The sequence below is a fragment of the Zeus faber genome, assembly GCF_960531495.2.
Source record: "Zeus faber genome assembly, chromosome: 12".
Lineage (NCBI taxonomy): Eukaryota > Metazoa > Chordata > Actinopteri > Zeiformes > Zeidae > Zeus > Zeus faber.
In genome coordinates, this window is record NC_137196.1 from 22,422,167 (window position 1) to 22,443,773 (window position 21,607).

At 43.6% G+C, this 21,607-nt stretch overlaps 1 protein-coding gene across 2 annotated transcripts in view; it reads right to left on the reverse strand.

The window, feature by feature from the left end:
• Nucleotides 1-12,916, reverse strand: part of slc1a7a (solute carrier family 1 member 7a) — a gene marked incomplete at both ends in the record, with an annotated part of 29,530 nt that extends 16,614 nt beyond the window's left edge. For both annotated transcript variants that reach the window (XM_080011174.1, XM_080011173.1), the window contains 2 exons: nt 8,210-8,289; nt 12,776-12,916. In XM_080011174.1, the coding sequence (XP_079867300.1) occupies nt 8,210-8,289; nt 12,776-12,916 (221 nt within the window). The remainder of the gene's footprint in view (nt 1-8,209; nt 8,290-12,775) is intronic.
• Nucleotides 12,917-21,607: the final 8,691 nt, after the last annotated feature.

Below are 21,607 nucleotides of genomic sequence, written 5' to 3' on the forward strand. Positions count from 1 at the left end.
AATTTCTACCTTTCGGTTTGTTGGGTTTGTTTGCTGTGCCGCTACGCCGTCTTTCGAGGACAGCTTGTGAAGAGGACAGAAATATTTACTCTTTTCCTTGTAGAGATAGTAGACATGGGCGGACAATACTTATCATCTTAAACTACAATTGATTTACCGAAATGTCCTTGTTATTTGTGATTGAAAAAAAAAACAATACTTAGGTCTGAACAGGAATCCAGTCCTGGATACTTCCATCAGTATCCAGTCGCAAAACAATTTATTGAGGCAAATCATTTAAAAAAATAGATGATAAAATTGATAAATCAGGGAAAGTGGAAAATGCATTGCTATACAGAAAGAATCCTTTATATATTTGAATGCACACTTTAAAACAGAGCAATTTTGTGTTCATAAATTTGAAAACTTTTAAGTTTCTATGTATGTGAGCACTGAATGATGTTTATTTGGGTATTAAACCTTTTGGATGTTTTATACACACCTTGCTTTAAAGGAAATGTGCTATAAAATGATCTAGTCTTTTCCTTCAAACAGTGTTGTTTTTGGGTGATACTAGAACCTATGTTGATAACCTTTGACCTATGAGGTCCTAATTATTAATTAAATAACTAATCAATCTATTTATTTATTTATTTATTTATTTATTTATTGTCTCAAGATTGACAGCCAGACGGAACACCATCTTCTTGCAAATTACTGGCATTTTAATTTTTTATTATTTTTTGCAGTTAATGGCAGTCATGTGAAAGTGGAAGAGTGAGCTGGAAATGGAGCGCTGGTGGAAAATTAATCGATAAACGCAGCTGCTACCATCAGAGAGGGGATGTTGGAATGTCCAGACAGCAGGGAGCTGAAAGCTCTGTCATCTGCAAAAGTAGGTATTAGATCTCATTTCAGATTTTCTTGTCATTGTATTTCTATGTTTTGTACATAGGAAATCAAGCATATCCTCGTATTTAAGGATTATTTTAAAGCAAATTTAGAGTGACACAGTCAAATGTGAATTTTCCAGAAGGTGCGTTTTCCATCAGTTTACTGTCCACCTGAATTTTTAGGTCAATGCAGTTTGCCACGTCTGCATTAGGTAGACATGTGTTATCGCACTGGTAGGCTTATTCTACGGTAGTGGCACAAAATGAACAAAAAAGAAATACAGTAATTCCATTTATTTGTATAATTATCGATAATCAACAGAAATGTCATACCGGAGTGACATTTCACAATGGGAGACCGGGTTATTGTACATTTTTTTCTGGGAGCCCTGGGATGCCACTCAGGATTGCACCATGCTTTTTATTTTTTCAATATCAGTCAGAGCCAAATTGGCTGCACAAAAGCTGCACCGGTACTAAGTGCCATCGAGGGATATGTTTCTATCACCCTCCACAAAAACAAAAAGGCAAATTTTTTCATAGTTCTAAGAACTTTTGGAAGAACCCTCCCTTTTTTTTGTGTCTGCACTGCAGTAACTACATAATTGCCTATTCCATCTACATAAGCATATTCCCTTTATCTATTTTATTTTATTTTATTTTTTTATTTTATTCTATATATTTTTATTGAATAAAATAAGTATTATTCGACTTACTGTATTATGTTTTAGGAATCAGTTAGTTGCTCTATTAGAAAGAAATTTTTCCCTAGGACATATTGTGTGTTATCACCGGGTGCGTTGCATTAAATTTCACTGCATATATGTATGAAAGTATGTATACGTATGTGACGAATAAACCTCTTGAATCTTGAATCTTGAAACTAGGAACGATCGTAGTTCTTAGAGCTCCGTTTTGAGGAGCCTTTTTTAGCTCCAACTGCAGGCCAGGGACTACCCGGCACAAGAGGAACCTTTAGTGACGTAAATGAGCGGTGATTAGTCCAGACGTAAGTGCACGGTCCCTCGCCCCCGCTGCACTGAGGACAGTCTGCCCGGTCGAGCTGCATCATTCTGGGTGCGGACCAGCCCACGTACACTCAGCGGTAATTAGAAAAAAAAAATAACAATAAAAATAAAAAACAATATAAATATATATATTTTTTTCACGTTAATTGAATGAAACAAAATCTGCGTGCGCTGTCCCGATGCGAGCCTGTGCCTTACGAAAGTGGGAACAAACTTTTAAATGACGTCTTGTAGAGATCCAATACCAGTGAAGGTTTCTCGCCCCAAACTTGTTCAGAGACAGATTTCAGTGGAGGGATAAGGTGAAATCAGTGAAAGTTACGGAGTTAATTCAACACAGAACTCATGCTGAAACCCTGTTGGCTTACGTCACACGTCAGCGTCACTTCAGAATTCCGGGAGAGGGCGACTGCAACCAGATAAAAAGCCCTTGACGGTATCCAGTTCTTGGGGGACCTCCCCTGTTCCCAGTTCCCCTCAGGGAGTCCCCAGAACTGTTCGGCTATAGAGACGGCTATAGAGACCCCAAAAAAATTGTACCCGCAACACCCAAATGATGTGGGTGTGACATTTGGGGATGTGGAAGCAGCCGCTCAGTGGGAGACTGGAATCTTAACTTCTTAACTAGTAACAGTATTGAACATGTGTGGCAGCTCCACCCGCCTCACACCACCCGAGTAGCTTTTTCGGGGGCCCTCCGACACAGAGACACAGGCGATGGTGCTGAAACGTACCAGTTTATCTAAGAGAGTGGGCACAAGACGGAACAAGCCAGATGGAAAATGGCTCTTTGATTACTCTGACGAGCAACAGGCGTACAGCCACCCCGGATCGATTAACGATTAACGGCCCAATTAACGAGCGTTCAGAACCTAGTTGCCATGAAAGGTGCGAAAAGAACATTAAAACAAGGCTGTGCGTCAATATGGTGTTTCTTACTCTGTTAACTTGTCATCCATATTCATTTGAGGAATGAGGCAACGGAGGAAGAAGGAGGTATGTCACGCTCATTCTTCTTTAAAACAAACTCAAAAGTAAGAAGGAAAGTTCCTTTTTTTTTTAAGGGGGGACTTCTTCTCAAAATATAACGCCTATGGCGTGTGAGCGAGTTTTGAGGGAATGCATTTTGGATCATTTTGGAGGCTGTTCACCGGTGTAACATGGGTCTTATTTCTCTAAAATCTACCGTCAAGGTTAGATTGAGACGATGATGTACGGCAAAGGTTTTATTTGCACGCTGCACCCGTTGACAAGATCAAAACCAGGCCGGATCAAACAGGAGGGGGACGTGGGGAGTGGGGAGTGGGGAGTGGGGAGTGGGAAGCGGCGGCGCTGCAGGGAGTCGAGGCAGAAAGACATCAAAGTAATTATTGATGCAGCGTCTTTAACCGTCCCCTGTAAAAAAAAAGCCTTTACTGTCACGTCCCCAACTGAAGAATTAACACCTTCTTCTTTGTTTGTTGGATTGCGAATTGCATCATTCGGTTAAAAGCCGGGAGGATTTGAGTGCAGCGTGTACCTTTTAGCTTGAGCTTGGAAATGGTCTGACCACCAGTTGGACAAAGAGCTCCGTGATCAGCAATTTATCCTTCAATCCTAGTCAATAATTTACTTGCTGCTCATGGCTACATGTGCGTGTGTGTGTGTGAGAGAGAGAGAGAGAGAGAGAGAGAGAGAGAGAAAGAGTGATAGAGAATTAGGAGGCCGACAGATAGAAATAGAGGCATGGCCGGAGGTAAGAGGGGGGTTTCACCGGGCGTCGAGGCTGGATTAGGGCTCCTCTCCTGCCATGTGAAGCGGCCTATACGCCGTGTAAAATAGACACGTACAAAAGTTGAACCATATGGGGATTACAGGCCCTCCCCTGCTGCACCTTTGCTGGGCAAGAGCATTAGAGTAATCCTTCCTTGAAATTAAAAAAGAGAGAGAATGCCAAGGGAGTTTAAACAGCACACACAGGGTTCGTCTGGATGATATAGGACGACATGATGTCATAATATTGAAGTAGTTCAAACATGATGATGAACCATGTTAATCAAAATGACATGAATTCAAGATGGAGATCAAGCCACACGGTCCAGGAAATCAGGTATACTCTTAATTTTTGCCTTAATTTTCTTAATTTTATACTCTTTGGCCCATCCAGCAAAGGATAAACGCCCCTGTAACGCGCTTCTAAACAAACATGTATTGACTACCCTTGCATATTTAGTTCCACCAAAAAGGGGCAGTATTTGACAACTGTCGCTTTACTTCTGCTGCTTGACCTCAGGGAGTAAGGATCATTATGGAATTATTATTCGTCACAGAAGAGCAATCAGTCAATACTACATAATTAGCCACCGTTCATGTGAAGATAATCTCTTTAGTGGGAGTTTTTCAGGGAACATTCATGCGCCGCGGGGAACGTATTTTTCTATGAAGGGGCGCTGCCGAATACGTTTAAACTCCTGAATGCGAAAAACTGTCCGACCCAAGTTACAAACAACATCCAGTCCCTGTCAGCAACATAAAGCACTAACATGATGTGAGCTCTCAGTCTGGGGAGGCAGACGGCAAAAAATAAATAAATAATGATAGCAATAATTGAAAAGAAACGATGAATTATATATAATACATATAAGCTGTATATATATAATAGATTATTTTATTTAGTTATGTAGCATGCCGACATCATTGTCCAACCGCTTGATTTTATTCCAGTTATTGATCCAGCAGAAAATAACCCACAGCAATGCACAGACTTCATCCACAGTGGAAGTCAAAATGCCGGTGTCGAACCTGACCACAAGACCAGTAGTAGTCTGGTGCAGAGGTGTTCCCGGGTCGACCAGCACCCGACCACAAGAACCCGAACCGGGTGCAGGTTTTATCATCACCTTGGACATGCATCGGGTTACTTCTGTAATATCTAGGGAAAAAACGGGTATTAATACATTTTTTAATAGTTGGTTGTAATTGGATCTCAGGACAAATGTCCCGGGTCCAAACAGGTTCTGAATTTTGGGACCTCTCATCTGGTGTCAGCGTACCAATAATAACCGCAACAATGCAGTATGTAGGTGACCCACAGCAGCCGGTACTTCTTGGTGTTCCACTCGGGTGGAAAAAATTCTGCCCCTTCGTTTGGTGGTTATTCACGAGCCCGGGTGTCTCCATCACTTATAAATATTACTTTTATTCAAATTAAAGCCTCGCAAAGTTTAGAACACGCTAAATGCTGCCTTCTTGCAGGCGAGCGCTCAAGGTTTTTTGAAGTCGACGGGATGACGTCAGTGACATGGACACGCTCATTCCATCCACAAAGCACATACGTGGGAAATGAAACGCGGGTCTCTATTCATCATGTGCAATCGTGCAGAAATGCACAGTAGCTCCACGCCGTTCTGCGCAGACGTTGAACGGACTGCGCATGTGCCCTGTGACAGGATCGCCAGTCAAACTGTCGGACGCGCCCGGCACTTAGAAGTGGCTCTACGCAATGCCGAATGAAAAGGGAGTAGGAATGGGGCGTATACCTGCGCTACACCGCTGCTTGGCTGTTCTGACCAGCAACAACAAGCAAGAGCTTATTTTCACCAGCTCTTCACACCACTTTATGTGCTGCTGTTCAGTTTAGACCGGGGGCAGAGAGGCGTCGGCGTACGCTTGGTTACCACGGTAATGCTGTCCCACCTCGCATCCCTACGTCACAGAGGCCATGGTGACAGAGTGCGATCCGACATGAGTTTACTTTACGTAATTTAACCTACAGTATTTAAGATTTTGAAAAACTAAAGTTTGGAAAACGATTGTTATTTTTCCTCACACTTATTGTTAGTTTTCTTTTGGCTAAAACGGCTCAAACGGGGCGAGGCACAATTGCAAACAAAGTACATTCCCAGTAATAAACATCTGTCGAGAGACACTTCACGTTCATTCAAGTCATTCACTTCAGGCGCTCCCTCTCGCGTCGAGGGTACCATCTCTATATCATTTCCACTTTAGGACACGAGCGTCACTAAACCGTATCCTCTTAGAAACATATTAAATATGCAAAGGGACGCAATGTAATAAATCCTATGAGTCCAGCTTCAAGCCAAGAGCAAAATTATCCATAAAACTTAAATATGTCAATCCAATTACGACCCAACAAAAATCTATAAAAAAACAAGTAGAGCACAACAAACTAACAAATCCAGGCAGGATCAAGGGGGCAGTGGTTTAGTAGTGGAGTTTCCATTCATTCGGAGTGACGCTCACGGGATAATCTGGTTTCCTCTTTGGCTGCTGGGCAGATGGCACTGGGAGGGGAATCAAAAATGGGGACAGACAGGCGATCGGGCCGGGATGGATATTCACCCCTAAGCCCTGTGGCAGCGTGCACCGTGTCCAGCAGCTCGTCTGCGCATCCCAACCACCGTGCACGCTCCGTGTTGAGCACCGGTGGGAGAGAACCAGACAGATCTCTACTTGAAAAAATAAAAGTATGGTAACTTTGTGATTTTTACCACTTATAGAGATCATCCAGACCTTTCAAATTGTGTATAAAACTAATTTACACCCAAGGTGATTTTTTGAGGGGTTTCGGGGGCCAATCGGTCACAAGGGGTTTGATGGAGGTTGGACGGAGGGAACGAGGCGTCATCGGAGCCGTGTCCCTATCAATTCGACCAGCGGTCTACGGTCCCGAGACCGTTTTCAGGCTCACTGAGCGCTGGGTCTGCTTGGCTCCAAAGTGGACGTAGCAGACGAGGGCTGAAGCTCTGCCGTGCCGTGCCGAGCTGAGCCGGGGCGGGCCGCTCTGGCCCCGCAGCCACGGCTTCAGATTAGTTGTAATTAACGTGCCTGGGTGCCACTGGTGAGGGCAACCTGCCGTGGACTTAAGTGATCTGCTCCTGCGAATGTGTAAAACTAGGGGACTGGAGCGTGATCGTGCACACACACACACACACACACACACACACACACACACACGCCAGTAGCCTCACAGAACCTTGACCTTATCAACCAGGGAGCATATGTGTTGAATGCGATGAGGATATCTTGACGGATATTGCTTGACTTGAATAGAATAGAATAAACAGATAGGTGGACAGATAGACAGGCAGACAGACAGACAGATGGACAGGCAGACAGACGGAGAGACAGACTGCCAGACAGATAAATGATAGATAGATAGATAGATAGATAGATAGATAGATAGATAGATAGATAGATAGATAGACAGATAGAGATGGAGACAGAGAGAGGGAGGGAGAGCGGGATGGAGGGAGGGAGTGGGATTAACTTCTCATCCAGTCTTTGCTGTTGCATAGATTGTAAGTAGCTTATTGCACAAAGCAGCCTGCATGTAACCGGTGTGTTTGCATGATTTGTTTTTGGGTGGAGGGGTGTGTGTGTGTGTGGCTGTGTGTGTGTGTGTGTGTGTGTGTGTGTGGAGGGGGATGTTATTTGTGTGTCGTACATGAGCGACCTCGTGTAGGCAAGCGAGGGCTTTTGGGCCTAAAATAGTCGGATACTGAAATTTGGCGGCACTACGTTTCTAAGAATGCATCAAAAGCCATGCAAAGCAATCACTATCTGAAAGAGTCATGTGCTCCTTGGTGGGGAAACAGGACACAGGGGGTAATCTATATTATACCTCTGGTCTTTCACAAGCCCTTCTCCAGGACATACAAGGGGACGGGAAAACAATCACTACGGCCTGAACTGTCACAAAAAAATGAAACCACTCTCCCGAGTACCACTTCCATCCCCATCAACCTGATACACGGCTTCAGACAGCAGCAAAGATTCAGTGGGGTTTGCAGGACTCATTGTGATGCTCTATGAATGCTCTAAGACTGACAAGTAGCTCTAATTGTGTGTGAACACACATTATCAATTCAAGACGAGGTGCCATGAAAAGCTGGAAGATGATGGATATTCGCTGACAGTGAAACTAGGACCCAAACGTTGTTCGACATTCTCTCACGGTGCTAACGTTTTGAAAATAAACTAAATAAACTAAATAAATAAACTTAATAAATAAACTTTGACTCTTAATCCCGACGGGATTAAGAGTCAAAGTAACCATTTAACCAAAGTAACCAAAGTAACCAAAGACTTCCGGAGCGTCACTGAACCCCACATTGAGAACCACTGCAGCACAAAGAAATGCAGCGGTGACTCAAATTAGAAAACAGAACAATTATCTGATGCGAACTGTTCACCGCTGGGGCGTTTCACCGTGAAATGCAACCTTGAAACCAGGAGAAGAAAAGTGGTCAATTATAGTTCCCGTGTAGCTCCTCCATGTGCCAGAGTGTGAGATGCGGTGGCGCTCACCTGGACACCACGAGCGGCAGAATAAGCATCTTCAACATCCTCATCAGCAGCTCTCCAGGAAACTGGAAGTACTTGACCTCCTTCAGAGAGAGAGAGAGAGAGAGAGAGAGAGAGAGAGAGAGAGAGAGAGAGAGAGAGAGAGAGGTTCCGTGAGGGACGTCTAAATGGTCTAGTCTTTATCAATACGTCAAACATCAATTCATCATCAATACGTTTATCATCTGATTCTCTGTTGCTGCTGCTGTTTAAAAGACTTGCACATATGAATCAATTGGGTTTGGGAATTGTACACAACAACTCGCGCTTTTTCGTGCTCATAGTCATGAAATTGAAACCAATTCATTCGAATGGGGAGATTTTATTTTGACTTTAGAAGCAGGGGGGCATGGGGAGGATACGTACATAAAACCAAAACTACCCTGACAAAAGTACGCCACTGCAGGAAGGTGGGGGAGAGGGTGTATTAAAATGTTAAATGCATGACTTTAAATTTCGTTCTGACTAGCAAGAAATAAAAGCGGGATACTGGTTTAGCATTTTTTCTATTGAATGGTCACTGGAATAGTGATTTAGGGTCATACCCTCAGTATTCATTTCATTCAGAGATACAATTTAACTGGATATAAACATCAACATCTGCGTGCTGGTGTACCCATCAGCCAGTGCGGTAAACATTTTCATGGTAACAACGAACTCCACCAATCATAATGAATTCTCTGTGACATTGTTAATAAAACATGTTTTTCTCAAAACTAGGTTGATACAGACTTATGGCTTTACAGGAGCAAAAATGAATAATTATCTACATTGCATAATATTTACACAATTATTTATAAAAATTTCAAACTAGAACGTTAAACCCTACAAAAACTACAATTCTGTGCCATTTTGTTATGCATCTTGATGCAATTGCCTCACAGGTAAAGTAGTTGTATTATTATAAAACTGAAAAGGAAAATAAGGTAAAGGTGTGAAACGACATGCATGTGTTACTGGGGGTTCATTTGGTCAGGGAATATATCTGCGTTGTCAGAATGTACATATGTCATTTGAAAATCCCTGAATTTTATGTTAGGCCATTTTAAGTGGCGCCCCCTATTGACACTACCACCGCTCTAAAAGTACATGTCCAGAGCTGTCCAAAACAGTTTACCTTATTTTGGTAGCTATTCTAGTCACTAAGATATAGGGCTTAAAAGGTGACCTCTGGTCAGTGTTCAAAGGTCAATATATCAGTTAAGGGTCCACTGAAATGTCTTAAACTTGCATGTGTTAACCTACAAGATGACACCGTTCCAAAAATGTGTTTGGTTTTGTTCTACAGCAAAGTAAAAAAAAAAATCTGATTTTATTCGATTTAGAATGTGAATGATCTTGGAATCCACCCTTGGAACCCCACTGCAATGGCAGGATTAGATTTTTTTTTTTTTACTTTGTCATAGAACAAAACCTAATACATTTAAACTTAAACCTATGCATTTGAATTTTTTATACATCCATGGGGCATTTGCTTTTTATGTTTATAATAATACGACTACTTTACTTAACTCCTTTACCCATGAGGAAATCGCATCAAGATGCAAAACGAAATGGCGCAGAATTGTAGCTTTCCGGGTTTCTAGGATTAGGGTTTAACGTTAGGATTTGAAATGTTTATAGATAATTGTGTAAATATAACGCAATGTATATAATCAACCTTGTTTGAATAAAAGGGTGTTTTATTCGCAATGTCCTGGACACTACACTACCCATAATCCTAAGTGTGACAGCGACGTCTCTGATTAGTGAAGCTCGCTGTTACCATGGCAATGTTGGCTGATGGGTGCACAGGCGCACAGGCGCTGACATTTGTACCCTATTCAATTGTACAGTGCCACCTCGACTTACGACTGCATCTACTTACGACTAATCCAAGATACGAGCAGCGATAGTCGGGAAAGTTTGAATCGACTTGCGACCGACTGCTCCAAGATACGACCGTGGAAATTTGCAGTTGGCGCGTCGGCGGCCAGTCAGCAGTCAGGCAGTGGTCAGTCAGCAGTCAGTCAGTGGTCAGTCAGCAGTCAGTCAGCGGGCGACCTCGTGTGTGCACGTAGTTCGTGCCTTATCGATATTTTTTTTCATATTTACTGTGTTTGTGCTGTGTATTTTGATTAATTGCTCCCTTCATGATTTCATAATTTATATAGGAAATTTTTTTTCGACATACGACTGTTTTAACATACAACCGTTCTTTTAAAACCAAATACAGTCGTAAGTCCAGGTACCACTGTATCTATGAATTAAATCTATACTGAGGGTATGACCTTACATCGCCATTGTCACCCAACCTTGAATCTAACAGACCATTCAAGAGAGAAAAAGTGAAACCAGTATCTCGCCGTTATTTTGTGCTCGTCAGAACAAAATGTAAATCCATGCATTTTAAATTTCAATACATCCATGCCCTGAAGATTTTACCGACATAAAACTATACATCTTTTAGCAGAAAAATAACAAGACAAATATAAATTCATTACAGAATTTAGAAAAAGCGCAGAATTGTCATTCATTTCTATCTCAATAGTTTTTAAATTATCGTATGACTGTAGAGGTGTTTTCTATTTTTATGATTTTCTCTACAATAGGCTTAGATTGGTAATGAACTTCAATTCAGTCGTGTACATTTTCCAGAAGCAAGAAGCTTTGTGACGTCTTTTCGTGGATACTTTCTAAACTGCTCATGTCCTTTTGAATAATGTTTTTAAAGCTACAGAATAGTGCAGTGATGGCAACTGCAATCTTCCGGGGGGAATTTCAAAGTAACTAAATGTCGCATTGACGAGATCACTGATGAGATTACTTTGGCTGAGACAATTTAAACGATAGATGTAGAACAGATGGAATAATGGGATGGAGTCTAGAGAGGGGGGTGGGGGGGGTTACTGAAACCAGAGGCGGCCAATGAAGAGACGAAATAAAGAGGACAACATAAAAAAAAGGAACAGGAAAGAGAGAGAATGAAACAAAACAAACAAAAACAAATCAAAGTACCTCACATCTGCACAGTGAGATGACGCTGCCGCTTAAACCTTTATGAGTGAATTTCTGTGAGTGAGAAGGCTTAGTCCTTCATTTTTTACATCAGGATCAGGGCCGCTGGTCAAATGGCTGCGTGTGTGTGTGTGTGTGTGTGTGTGTGTGTGTGTGTGTGTGTGTCGCCGGGAATGCTGGGTGCATGCTGGGTGGCTGTGGATGTAAGTCTCTCCAACATGGATGAACAGAGGGACAGACGGCAACGTGCAACGCTGGGGACGCAGGCTGTCCGTCCCCAGCGTTAGGGACACACACACATACACGCACGCACACACACACGCCTGCGCACACACACACACACACACACACGCGCACACACACGCACGACCTAAAATGGGTCATAGAGTTATTTCTTCTTTCTTCTTTCTTCGTTGCTCAGGTAAGTGTGTCTGCGCCCAAAAAAGAGATTTCGTTTCAAGGCAACATTCTCGGTTGAAAGACATTTCAGGTGTGTACTTCACGTGAAGAGATGGACGAGGGAGGGATGGTATACAGACAGTATACGATGTATGTAGGTCAACAGTGATTAAAGCAGAAAACTATTTCACTCTCACATACGTAATTCCTCCTTTTCAGGTATACAATATACATTTGCACATGATATGCAGGACAGCATTTGATCGCGCCTCAGGAATATGGAATTGCGGACACATGCTCTCGTGCACACTCGCATAAGTGCATGCTTGTGCGCTCATTTGCATGGCCTTGTTTACGAATGCATTTAACACCGTGCCCCAGCGGGTCTGAGTGTCCTCACCTCTCTCCTCCATTCCATCAACAGCTGCCGCCGCAGTAGACTGTGATTTGGCATCGTTATCTCCATTCTCAACATTAAAAACCCTAATCCTCCCAGCGGGGATGAAGAGAAAGGTACGACTCATAAAACTATCGCGCGCTCCTGCTGTTCTCTCTTGGTTCGCCTTGCACATTTTAATTCTCACTGCGGACCCCAGCGGGCTCCATGCAAACAGCGATTAACAAGGGACCCAGCACTATGAGCCCTGTCGCTGCTGCTAGGTCGCTCGTAATTCCCAAAGTGCCGGGGACAAAATAAAAAAATTGACTTTTAAAATGAACAAGCCAGGTTTGCTCAAAAAGCTTTTTTATACATTCGAAAGGGTTTCCTCTTAAGACTCCCCTCCTGCAATCTGCAGTGAGGGCAATTATGGGGATGAAAAACAAACAAAATATATTGGTTATTGATGTGGAATTGGATGTGCATTGGATGAGAAGCTTGAGAGACAAACCTCCATCCTCTGGTGAAACGCGTGCGTCTCAGGGATCAATGGGTGAAAGGTAAGAAACCCGTAAATAAGGGGAAGGATGGGGAATGAGAACAGCGTCAATTCGTAAAAAAGAGTCAGGGATGGAATGTAAATCCCTCAAAGCAACAATGCGGGGATGGAGGGTTGTTTTTTTTTTCTGGGGGGTGGGGGGGGGGGCACCGTATGGTAGACGCGGGCATCACCAGCGCCGCTCCAGCCGACTGACCTGCTCCGAGAGCTGCTTTCCACGGAGGAAGAAGCCGAGCAGGCAGCCGATGACCACGGCCAGCACGGACAGGATGAGCAGCCCGTTCTGCTTGCAGACATTCTTCACCCGGCCCCACACTTCGTCCAGAGCCACTGCCATCCTCCGCCCGCCCCTGCCCTCCCCGCTGCCGCAGGACTTGTTCTGTACCCGACCTCACGCTTCTCCCCCCCCTCCGCCCAGAGAAACCTCCAACCAGAAGCCCCCCCCCACCCCCCGCCCTTCCCCCCCACCCCCCCACCCCCCCCCAAAAAACCCCCACTTATCCAGCCATATAGAGCAGTCTCCCAGTCACTGGAACCAGCGTCAGGGGACTGAGGCAAGCCGGCTGAGGCAGAGGATGCAGGTTAGTCAGGGAAAAGGTGGAGATAATTGAAAACGTCAAAAATAAATAAATAAATAAATAAATAAATTCAAAAAAGATGGGCTATTCGGCGTGAGGAGAAAAAAGGAAAACAAAATAAAACAAAGCAAGACAGAGCAGAGGTGGTCTGGCAAAGGTAAAGCACTTCAGGGGTTGGTTCCTTCGTTTTCGAGCCGCTTCCCTCGCTTATTCCACACGGGACGGAAAGAAACAAACATCACGGGCACTCTGTCGCTCCCTGTCCACTTCTCTATCACTCCCTGTGGCTTTCACTCCTCTCTCCCTATCTCTATCCCTCCCTCTCCCTCGCAACCCTCACATTCTTGCTGCTGACCAATAGGGGGCTCTGTGACAGCTGGTGGTATTGCCAGCAGGGTTAATACTGCCGATCCTATTAGGCTGCGTTGCACGGCTGAGATCTGAGGCGGGATTAGAGAGCTCTCTGAACAATTGCACAGCCGATTGTTCCAGACCACAAAAAAAAGCAGGAAAATAAATAAATAAATAAAAACAATTGCACAACAAGTGAATTGAGGGTAAATAACCAAGTACACAACACGTTGTGTCATCATTGTTAGTTTGCATAAAACATCCATTTACCTCATCCATGTGATGAATACAGTGAGGGGGCGTTGGATGCACCGATCAGTAAGTGAATGGCTGCTAATGAATGATGAATGAATGAATGGATGAATGAATGAATGGATGGATGAATGAATGAATGAATGAATGAATGAATGAATGAATGAATGAATTGGTAAATGAATGAATGAATAAATTAATAGATGAATGAGTCACCTCAGTTCAAGTTGGTTTTTCACAGTTGCAGTCTCAAAGGACTCCGTGGGCAATGAATGGACACACACATGGATGGGGGGATAATTGGATGGGTTGGATGGATGAATGAATATTGTGACGGTTGGAGGGATGGAAGGATGGAGGGACGGATGAATGAAAGGATGGATAGAGAGTGGGGTGGTTGTTGGTTGGGTGGAGGGATGGGTGATAAATGGATGGCGGAATGTTGAATGGATGGATAGACGGATGGCTGGATGGACAGAGGGTTGATTTGATGGATTGATAGTGGGATTGTTGGATACATGGATGGATGAAGGGATGATTGATAGACAGTGGGCTGGATGGAGGAATAGTGTGATGGATGGAGGGATGGTGGGATGGACAACCGACAGTGGGATGGATAAAGGGATGATTGAGGCATAGTGGGTTGGATGGATAATAGTGGGATGGATGGAGGGATAGTGGGATGGATGGATGATAGTAGGATGGATGAAGGGTTAGTCAGATTTATTAATATCAATTTAAGCCACGTCCCACTTATTTCACAATAATGTACCTGTACCTTTGAACTGAATCCCATTGAGCTGTCTCTCCATTTGTCTTGTCATTCTGCCAAGTGTCTTCATACTGTGGTTAATGGAAAACCACTCTGACCTCGTACTTGGAAAAGTATAAAGGAACGGCCTCGGACCTAACAGCTTGTGCCTTTTAATAATTACAAAAGTAGTGTGCTCCTACTCAAAGATGTTATTTCCAGTGAATTGCAGGTCTAGTCCTCCCTCTCTGCCTGCCCATCAGTGCATGAACACAGGAAGTCATACACACACACACACATGCGCCTGATGTTCTTGGCCAGGGGTCTCAAACTCGCGGCCCGCGGGACGATATTTTGTGGCCCCCTACTTGACATCAAAGTTTAGTGATCTTCTCACACGCACCTTTTTGCCGAGTCGTTGCGCAAGTCGTTGCCCTGGGCGTTTTTTTTTATTTTTTTATCACTTATGGGCTACCATAGCTCAGGCTCGTGACAGCTTCCGCTGGTGTTTGTTGACAAGTTAGCCAACGCGTTAGTCACTTGGTTGAAACGTGATTCCGGAGTGACACTAAGTGGAAGGAAAATATATCCTGTCACCCAGTGAAAGGTACAGAGGACTTAGGAAGTGGGCGGACTCAACATGGGTAATCAGTGACCTAATAAAGACAGCAGAGTGTTGCAGTAGGAAAGGGAAAAGAAGTTGTACCTTTTTTTTGGAATACTTGAAACCCTTTTTTTGTGGAATACTTGATGCGGCCCAGTCTCTCCCAGACTCTACCTCCAGCGGCCCCCAGGTAAGTTGAGTTTGAGACCCCTGTTCTTGACCATACACTGCACGAAAACCTTTTTTTTTTTCTAGTGCACAATACACAAATCTATATCTTTATGTAACATATAATAAGACATTGATCTCAGGGAACGACAACGTTGTAAAAGTTTGTTACACCATTGTCGTAAAACTCGGTGTCTGAAAAGAATGTATTTTACAGGACAAATTTGAACATTATCGGTCACGTTTGAATAACAGTCTATGTTACAAACGCAAATATCAGGTACACCTAGGTTCGCAGTACCCCTTGCACGGACCTCGCCGCTTCCTGGAGCGGTGCCCACGGATCCAGGGGAGCCGTGGAGAGAGAGAGAGAGGGCGCTGGGAGGATGGGGGGCCCCCAGCTACCAGTGTAGGTACCAGATGTGGTTTGGCCTGCCAGATCGGCTCACACACGCCGGTCAGAAGGTGAGACAAACCCCATGGTGCAATGAAAGTGCACACCATTGGCCCACCATTAGCCCGTCTCAGCCGCGCTGTCGTGTAGGTGGAGCATTATCGACAAGTTTATAATTTATCTTTTGTTTTAAATACATTTTACCAGGCAAGAAAATGGTAATTACCAAGCCGAACAACACCCAATTTTGCAAATGTATTAAAAGTATGATTTTGGATGGAAGGATGGAGGGATGGTTGGAGGGATAAATGGATGAATGGATGGATGGATGAATTGTGGGATGGATGATGAATGGAGGGATAGTGGGGTGGACAGAGGGGTTGTTGGGAAGGGAAGGATGGATGGATGACAGTGGGATGGATGGATAAAGGGATGGATGATTGATGATAGTGTCATGTATAGATGTAGGGATAGCGGGATGGATGGATGGATAACGGGATGCACGTAGCGATGCATAGATTTATGGTAGTGGTTCTTTATAGTTGATATCATAAAACGATCAACCCAGTAAAAACACAATACAAAGCCATTAAACACAGTGTACTATACTTACTAATACACAGCAATAACTCCAAAACCAACTATACTAGCCCTGCATAGAGGCCACTAAGTACATTGTTTATTAGCACAACACTCTCAGTATTTCACATGAAGGGACAGATTCATCACCGATTTATCAAATATATCATTTCCATGTGAAAATACATACAGAGCTGCAGTATGTCAATAGTGATACTAAGAGTTGTTTGAAGATCTATTTACCATCGGTGCATTATTGTTATATATTTCATTTTATTTTCTTATGATTTCCAAAAAGCCTTTTTTGTCTGTGAAATTGGTATTCTTTGGTATTATTATCCTGCTATTCTGTAAAGATATCTGGAAAGTCTCAAGTCTTCCGTCCATATCTATTATGTGAGCACTGCTCATGCTGTAATTTCCCAGCTGCATCCGACTCCAGCTTCTTCTCAGTTGATGCAGTGTAAGTCAGGATTGATTTTTCTGTTTGCAGACAATAGCTATTTCCTGTACAACGACAATCACCCTGTTCAGGAAGAACGCATTGTATTTTGCACTCACCTATTTTATGAAATATATGTTTAATTGGTATTAATATGGGTACATAAGTCAGTTATGATCAGAGTTACGTATGTATATGATGGGTTCAATGTTATTCATATTTTTGGTATTATATTTGTCTATAACTTGTCTTTGTTTTGTTTATTATTGGTTTGGAGAAAGTGAAAAAGAAAATGTGCAGTGTTTCTATTTTAGAAAAAAGAAATTGTTTATTTTAACCTTTAATTGATATTTAAACTGTATTTTTTTTTTAATCTTTTTTCCATAGATGAGTTGGTGGCATTTCAATGTTTACTGGAGTTTGCAGCTCACAAACTTAGTGAAATGGCATGTACTGTTTAGTGTTGTATATTGTATATACTGGGGGAAAAAAACAGGGTTTCAAAGAATGGTGCAAAGGAAATTTTTCATCTTTTTAAATATTTCAGATGATTCAAATGATTGGAATGCACATTTTTCAATCAAACCAAAGCTCCTCCGGCTGCTCTCACGCCACGGCATCGTCTCGGAGAACCAGCATGAGGGCCACATACCGTACACGGCAACTCTCCCGTGTCCTTCGGGAGGACAGGCTTGAACAGAGGGCCATGTTGTTGGCGTGGCGAGAATGCAGGCAATTACTGAGGCCCGATGGAGAGACAGAGCGAAGGAGGTGGAGAAGGAAGAGATGAAATGTGGAGAGAGAGAGACCAGAAGTGCCCACAGGTGGAAATAATGCAAGCTGGAGGGAGTGCAGTATCACAAACAGTGGCAGACAGAGAAAAACATAGATAGATGTCTCTGTCTTGTATTTCATTAAAAAAAAAAAAAGGAAAAAGAGGGAGTACCACACCGGGGAAAGAATTTGAATAGCAAACTGGCTGGTTTCACTGCCAACATCCTCAAATTTAATCCGGGGCGAACAAACGCGGCCCAGCCTCCATCATACTGATTACAATGGAAACCCATAACAATAAAGACAGCTTATTTCATTTCCATTAACAACAATGCCCCACGTGGCCTCATGAGACCCGGGGGAGGAAGGGGCAAAAAAAACCCCATAGGCACTCCTATTAACATAACAAGCTTTCAAATGATGTATGATATTACTCTAATTGTAATCCCTGATGCCACAGCTGCTGCTGCTGCTGCGGGGCTGCTGTGTAATCCCTGATTGGGCTCCGCTGCGGCTGTCGTCCGCCGCAGACCATGTCGGCTCGCTGGTGAGCCACTACACGCAGAGCCTGCATTAGCCCTGCATGCTAATCGCTTATGACATTTCTGTAAAAAAAAAAAAAAGTCATATGAAAAGGGGAAAAATAAATAAATTAAATCCCCAGCTCCCAGAGAAGCTGCCGGCCCCGCCCGCCCCCGGCATGGAGCGCGTTGTGTGTGTTCGGGTAGGTTCCGACCATCCAGACAGCGCCTTGCGGGCCGGTGAGACGTGGATAGTGCCGTTTTAAGCGAAAGGAGTGATGCAAAGCGGACATCATGTCGCTGGCTTCATGGATATGGGGGAGTGGAGGGGGAGTAAAAGAGAGAGAGAGGGCTGCCGGGGTTGCGCGGGAGTTGACGAGTTTGCGAGTCATGAGTTATCGATCCCTCCCTGCGACGGGTCCGAATTACAAAAGAAGAAACCCTGATGCTCAGCCCTGAGGGCTTCCAGCACAAGAGGTGTGTGTGTGTGTGTGTGTGTGTGTGTGTGTGTGTGTGTGTGTGTGTGTGTGTGTGTGTGTGTGTGTGTGTGTGTGTGTGTGTGTGTGTGTGTGTGTGTGTGTGTGCTCGTGTGTGTGAAAGAGGAAAATGTGGCCTTTAACCCGGTGAGTCATTGTCAGTTCTGGGCAATAATAAAGCGTCGCAGCGGGGGAAAATCACATGCATTTTCAGCGACATGATTTTCTTTGGAGCAAAGAAAAAAATAAATATGAAAAGAAATAGTTGGTCAAGATAAGATGAGACCTTTTTTAAACCCTGGGCGGGAACCTCCGTGGAGTTCAGGATGTTTTATTTCAATTTCTGAAGCGCTGCATTAATGAGGCACTTGGAGGAAGCGAACACGGAACAGACCGAGGTCGGCGGCATTCGTCGTCATTTCAGCTCTTATATACAATAAGTCCAGTGTGCTCGAAGTTTCCCCGAGAGGAAAAAAACAACAAAAAACAAAAAACCCCAACATGAAGTGCCCTGGATGGATTGCAGACTGTTTGTTCCGACTCATGAAAGGTTTTGTGGGCGGCACGCTCCACACAGAAGAAGCAACCGTACGACCAAAAAGGAAACCGTCTGCCGGCGCGTCCCTGAACACTGTTCTCATGCTTGGTCCTCACAATATTGTAATGTGCGTTCACCACGTACCCAACGGCAGGACTGCATCTGGTGGGGAGGGGGGGGACGGGGGGGACCCTCGATGAGCTGTTGAGAACCTGCACTAACTCCAAACCCTGCGTCCGCCGCCCCCGCCATCAAGGAGAGCCGAAGGAACAGCGCGAAAAAAGCGACGCGGCCATCTCCTTGCTCCCCTCTGGGATGCAGGTGTTGTGTTCATGGAGTAAATGCAGTCGGCGTGCGTTCGCTCCTCCTCGAACCCCGCCGCCGCCACTGTTTTCCTAATAATCCCCTTTCTTCTGCCAACCCCCCCACCAGCAACCCCCACCCTCCCCGTTTCTGGTTGGGACCGGCAGAGATAATCTGGGATTAGAGCGAGAGCATCCGGGCCGAGTCTGTTCCTCATTCACTGACACAGGCAGACGTGTTCAACATCCACGGCTCAGCCGCCGTGCGCCTCGGAGTGTCCCATTACATATCATTCCGGGGCACGTTGATTTGACACGTTTGAGCGCAGGGTGTCACCCGTCGGCCGTGATGAACTACCGTTGATAATCGGAAGTTTTTTAAAATGACCCCATCGTTCATCTTTTACAGTCAAAAATAGGATGAAATTGACATAAAAAAAACCCCCAAAAAACCTTTCATCTGTGTGTGTGCGTTTTTACGCATTTATGTGTTGGGATTGGGATCATGGTGGCAGAAATCGGACGCTGTGTGTTGTGTGTGTGTGTGTGTGTGTGTGTGTGTGTGAAAAGAACTGATAAAATAACACCATTAATCCTCGGAGGGGGAACAAAACCCGGTTAAAGATAAAGAAAGGATCTCGGGATAGTGCGATGACTCTCACACTCTTTTTTTTTCTCTCATCCTTTGATCCCTTTTAAAAAAAAATTAATATTAATGCCATGATGTGTCTCACACACACACACACACACACACACACACACACAGACACACACACACACACACACACACACACAAACACACAAACACACACGCTCTTTGACCTCAGCTGCAGTGATTGAAACGCTGCCTCTGCGCGGCAGGAGATCAGCGCGTCCAGAAGAGGATGAATGGACGAGCGGAGCCATGACCTCTGGCTTCATTGTGCAAACAGCTGATTTGTTGTTTGTTTGTTTGTTTGTTTGTTTTTTTCCCCCAGAGATTTAGCGATAAAGTCATGGAATCCGTCGTTACTCTGTTTGTTTTTTTTGTTATTTTTTTACGGTTCTGCATTGGTGATACCATCCAAATATGCAACGTAACTGACTACTATTTAAAAATAAATTCACCGGGACAACGAATTGAATTGAAAAGGTGCATTCAATAATTTGTTGAATCATTCTGACGTTCCAGTAAAATATTAATCTAAATTAAGAGTTGTGGTTTTTTTTTGTTTTGTTCTCTTTTTAATGGGAAAGGGGCCATTAGTGATGTGTTTTTCCAGTGTTCCGTCACGTGACGCCTGTAAACACAATCCTTGGCTTCGACGGCGCTTTGTGGAACCTTTGATACAGCTATGAAGCAACAGAGGGAATCCACTCATGAATATAATAATAGCAGCAATCTCAATCCGGATGCCGGGTAAAGGTGGAAGGTTTGCTGCTGCAAATGAATTCATGACTTTGGCGGCGTCAAATATATGTATGGTATGTGTGCGTTTGTGCATCCACTGTTTTACCCAATCGAATAATGTGTTTTCAGGAATAACTCAAATATCAGTTTCATGCCTTGGTCAAGGACTATAAACGTTTCATTCACTCAGGAAAAAAAATGGAATTCTCAACTGACTTGGTATGGATAAAGATTGTACAGTATGGTTAAAAAAATGTTTTTACATTTTTTTTTTTCTACATTGGAATTTGAACCCATTTTATAGTGCTGCACACTATAAAATGGTAAAAGTATCCCACAACGGTACAAAAGTGTAATATAATACGCAGATAACATTTTCTGGTTAAAATACTTTCCCCATCTACAGTAGATCATGTTTGCATGAATGACACCATATTTCACATATATTCCCGGTGATGTAAAATCTGAATGAACACAGCTGTTCAGCAATGAGGTTGGGTTTTGAATTAGAGAGATTTCTTACTTTACAAAGCAGATTGCTTCAAAACCCACCCACTCCATTAGAATGTCAGAGATAAATATTGTTTATTTTGACCATGACCCTGATGATGTGTGCAGCATCGTGCACGTACCTTGTTTCCATCTTTGAAAAAAATATTTTTTACTTTACAAAGCATGCTTGCTGTATGAAGCATTGTCATTGTTGCCAAACATACGTTCTGCAGCAGGATGACGAGAACCTATAACAGCTCTGAGGTTTGGATATAAAGCTGGGTCCTTAAATGCAGATATCAGCCTACTATTTACTTTCAACATGAAACCAAAAGCTGCTAGAGGATGGAGGGTTGGATGGAAGCTCCTTTTATTCATTACTCATTAATCTCATTAATCATTACTATTCACATCAC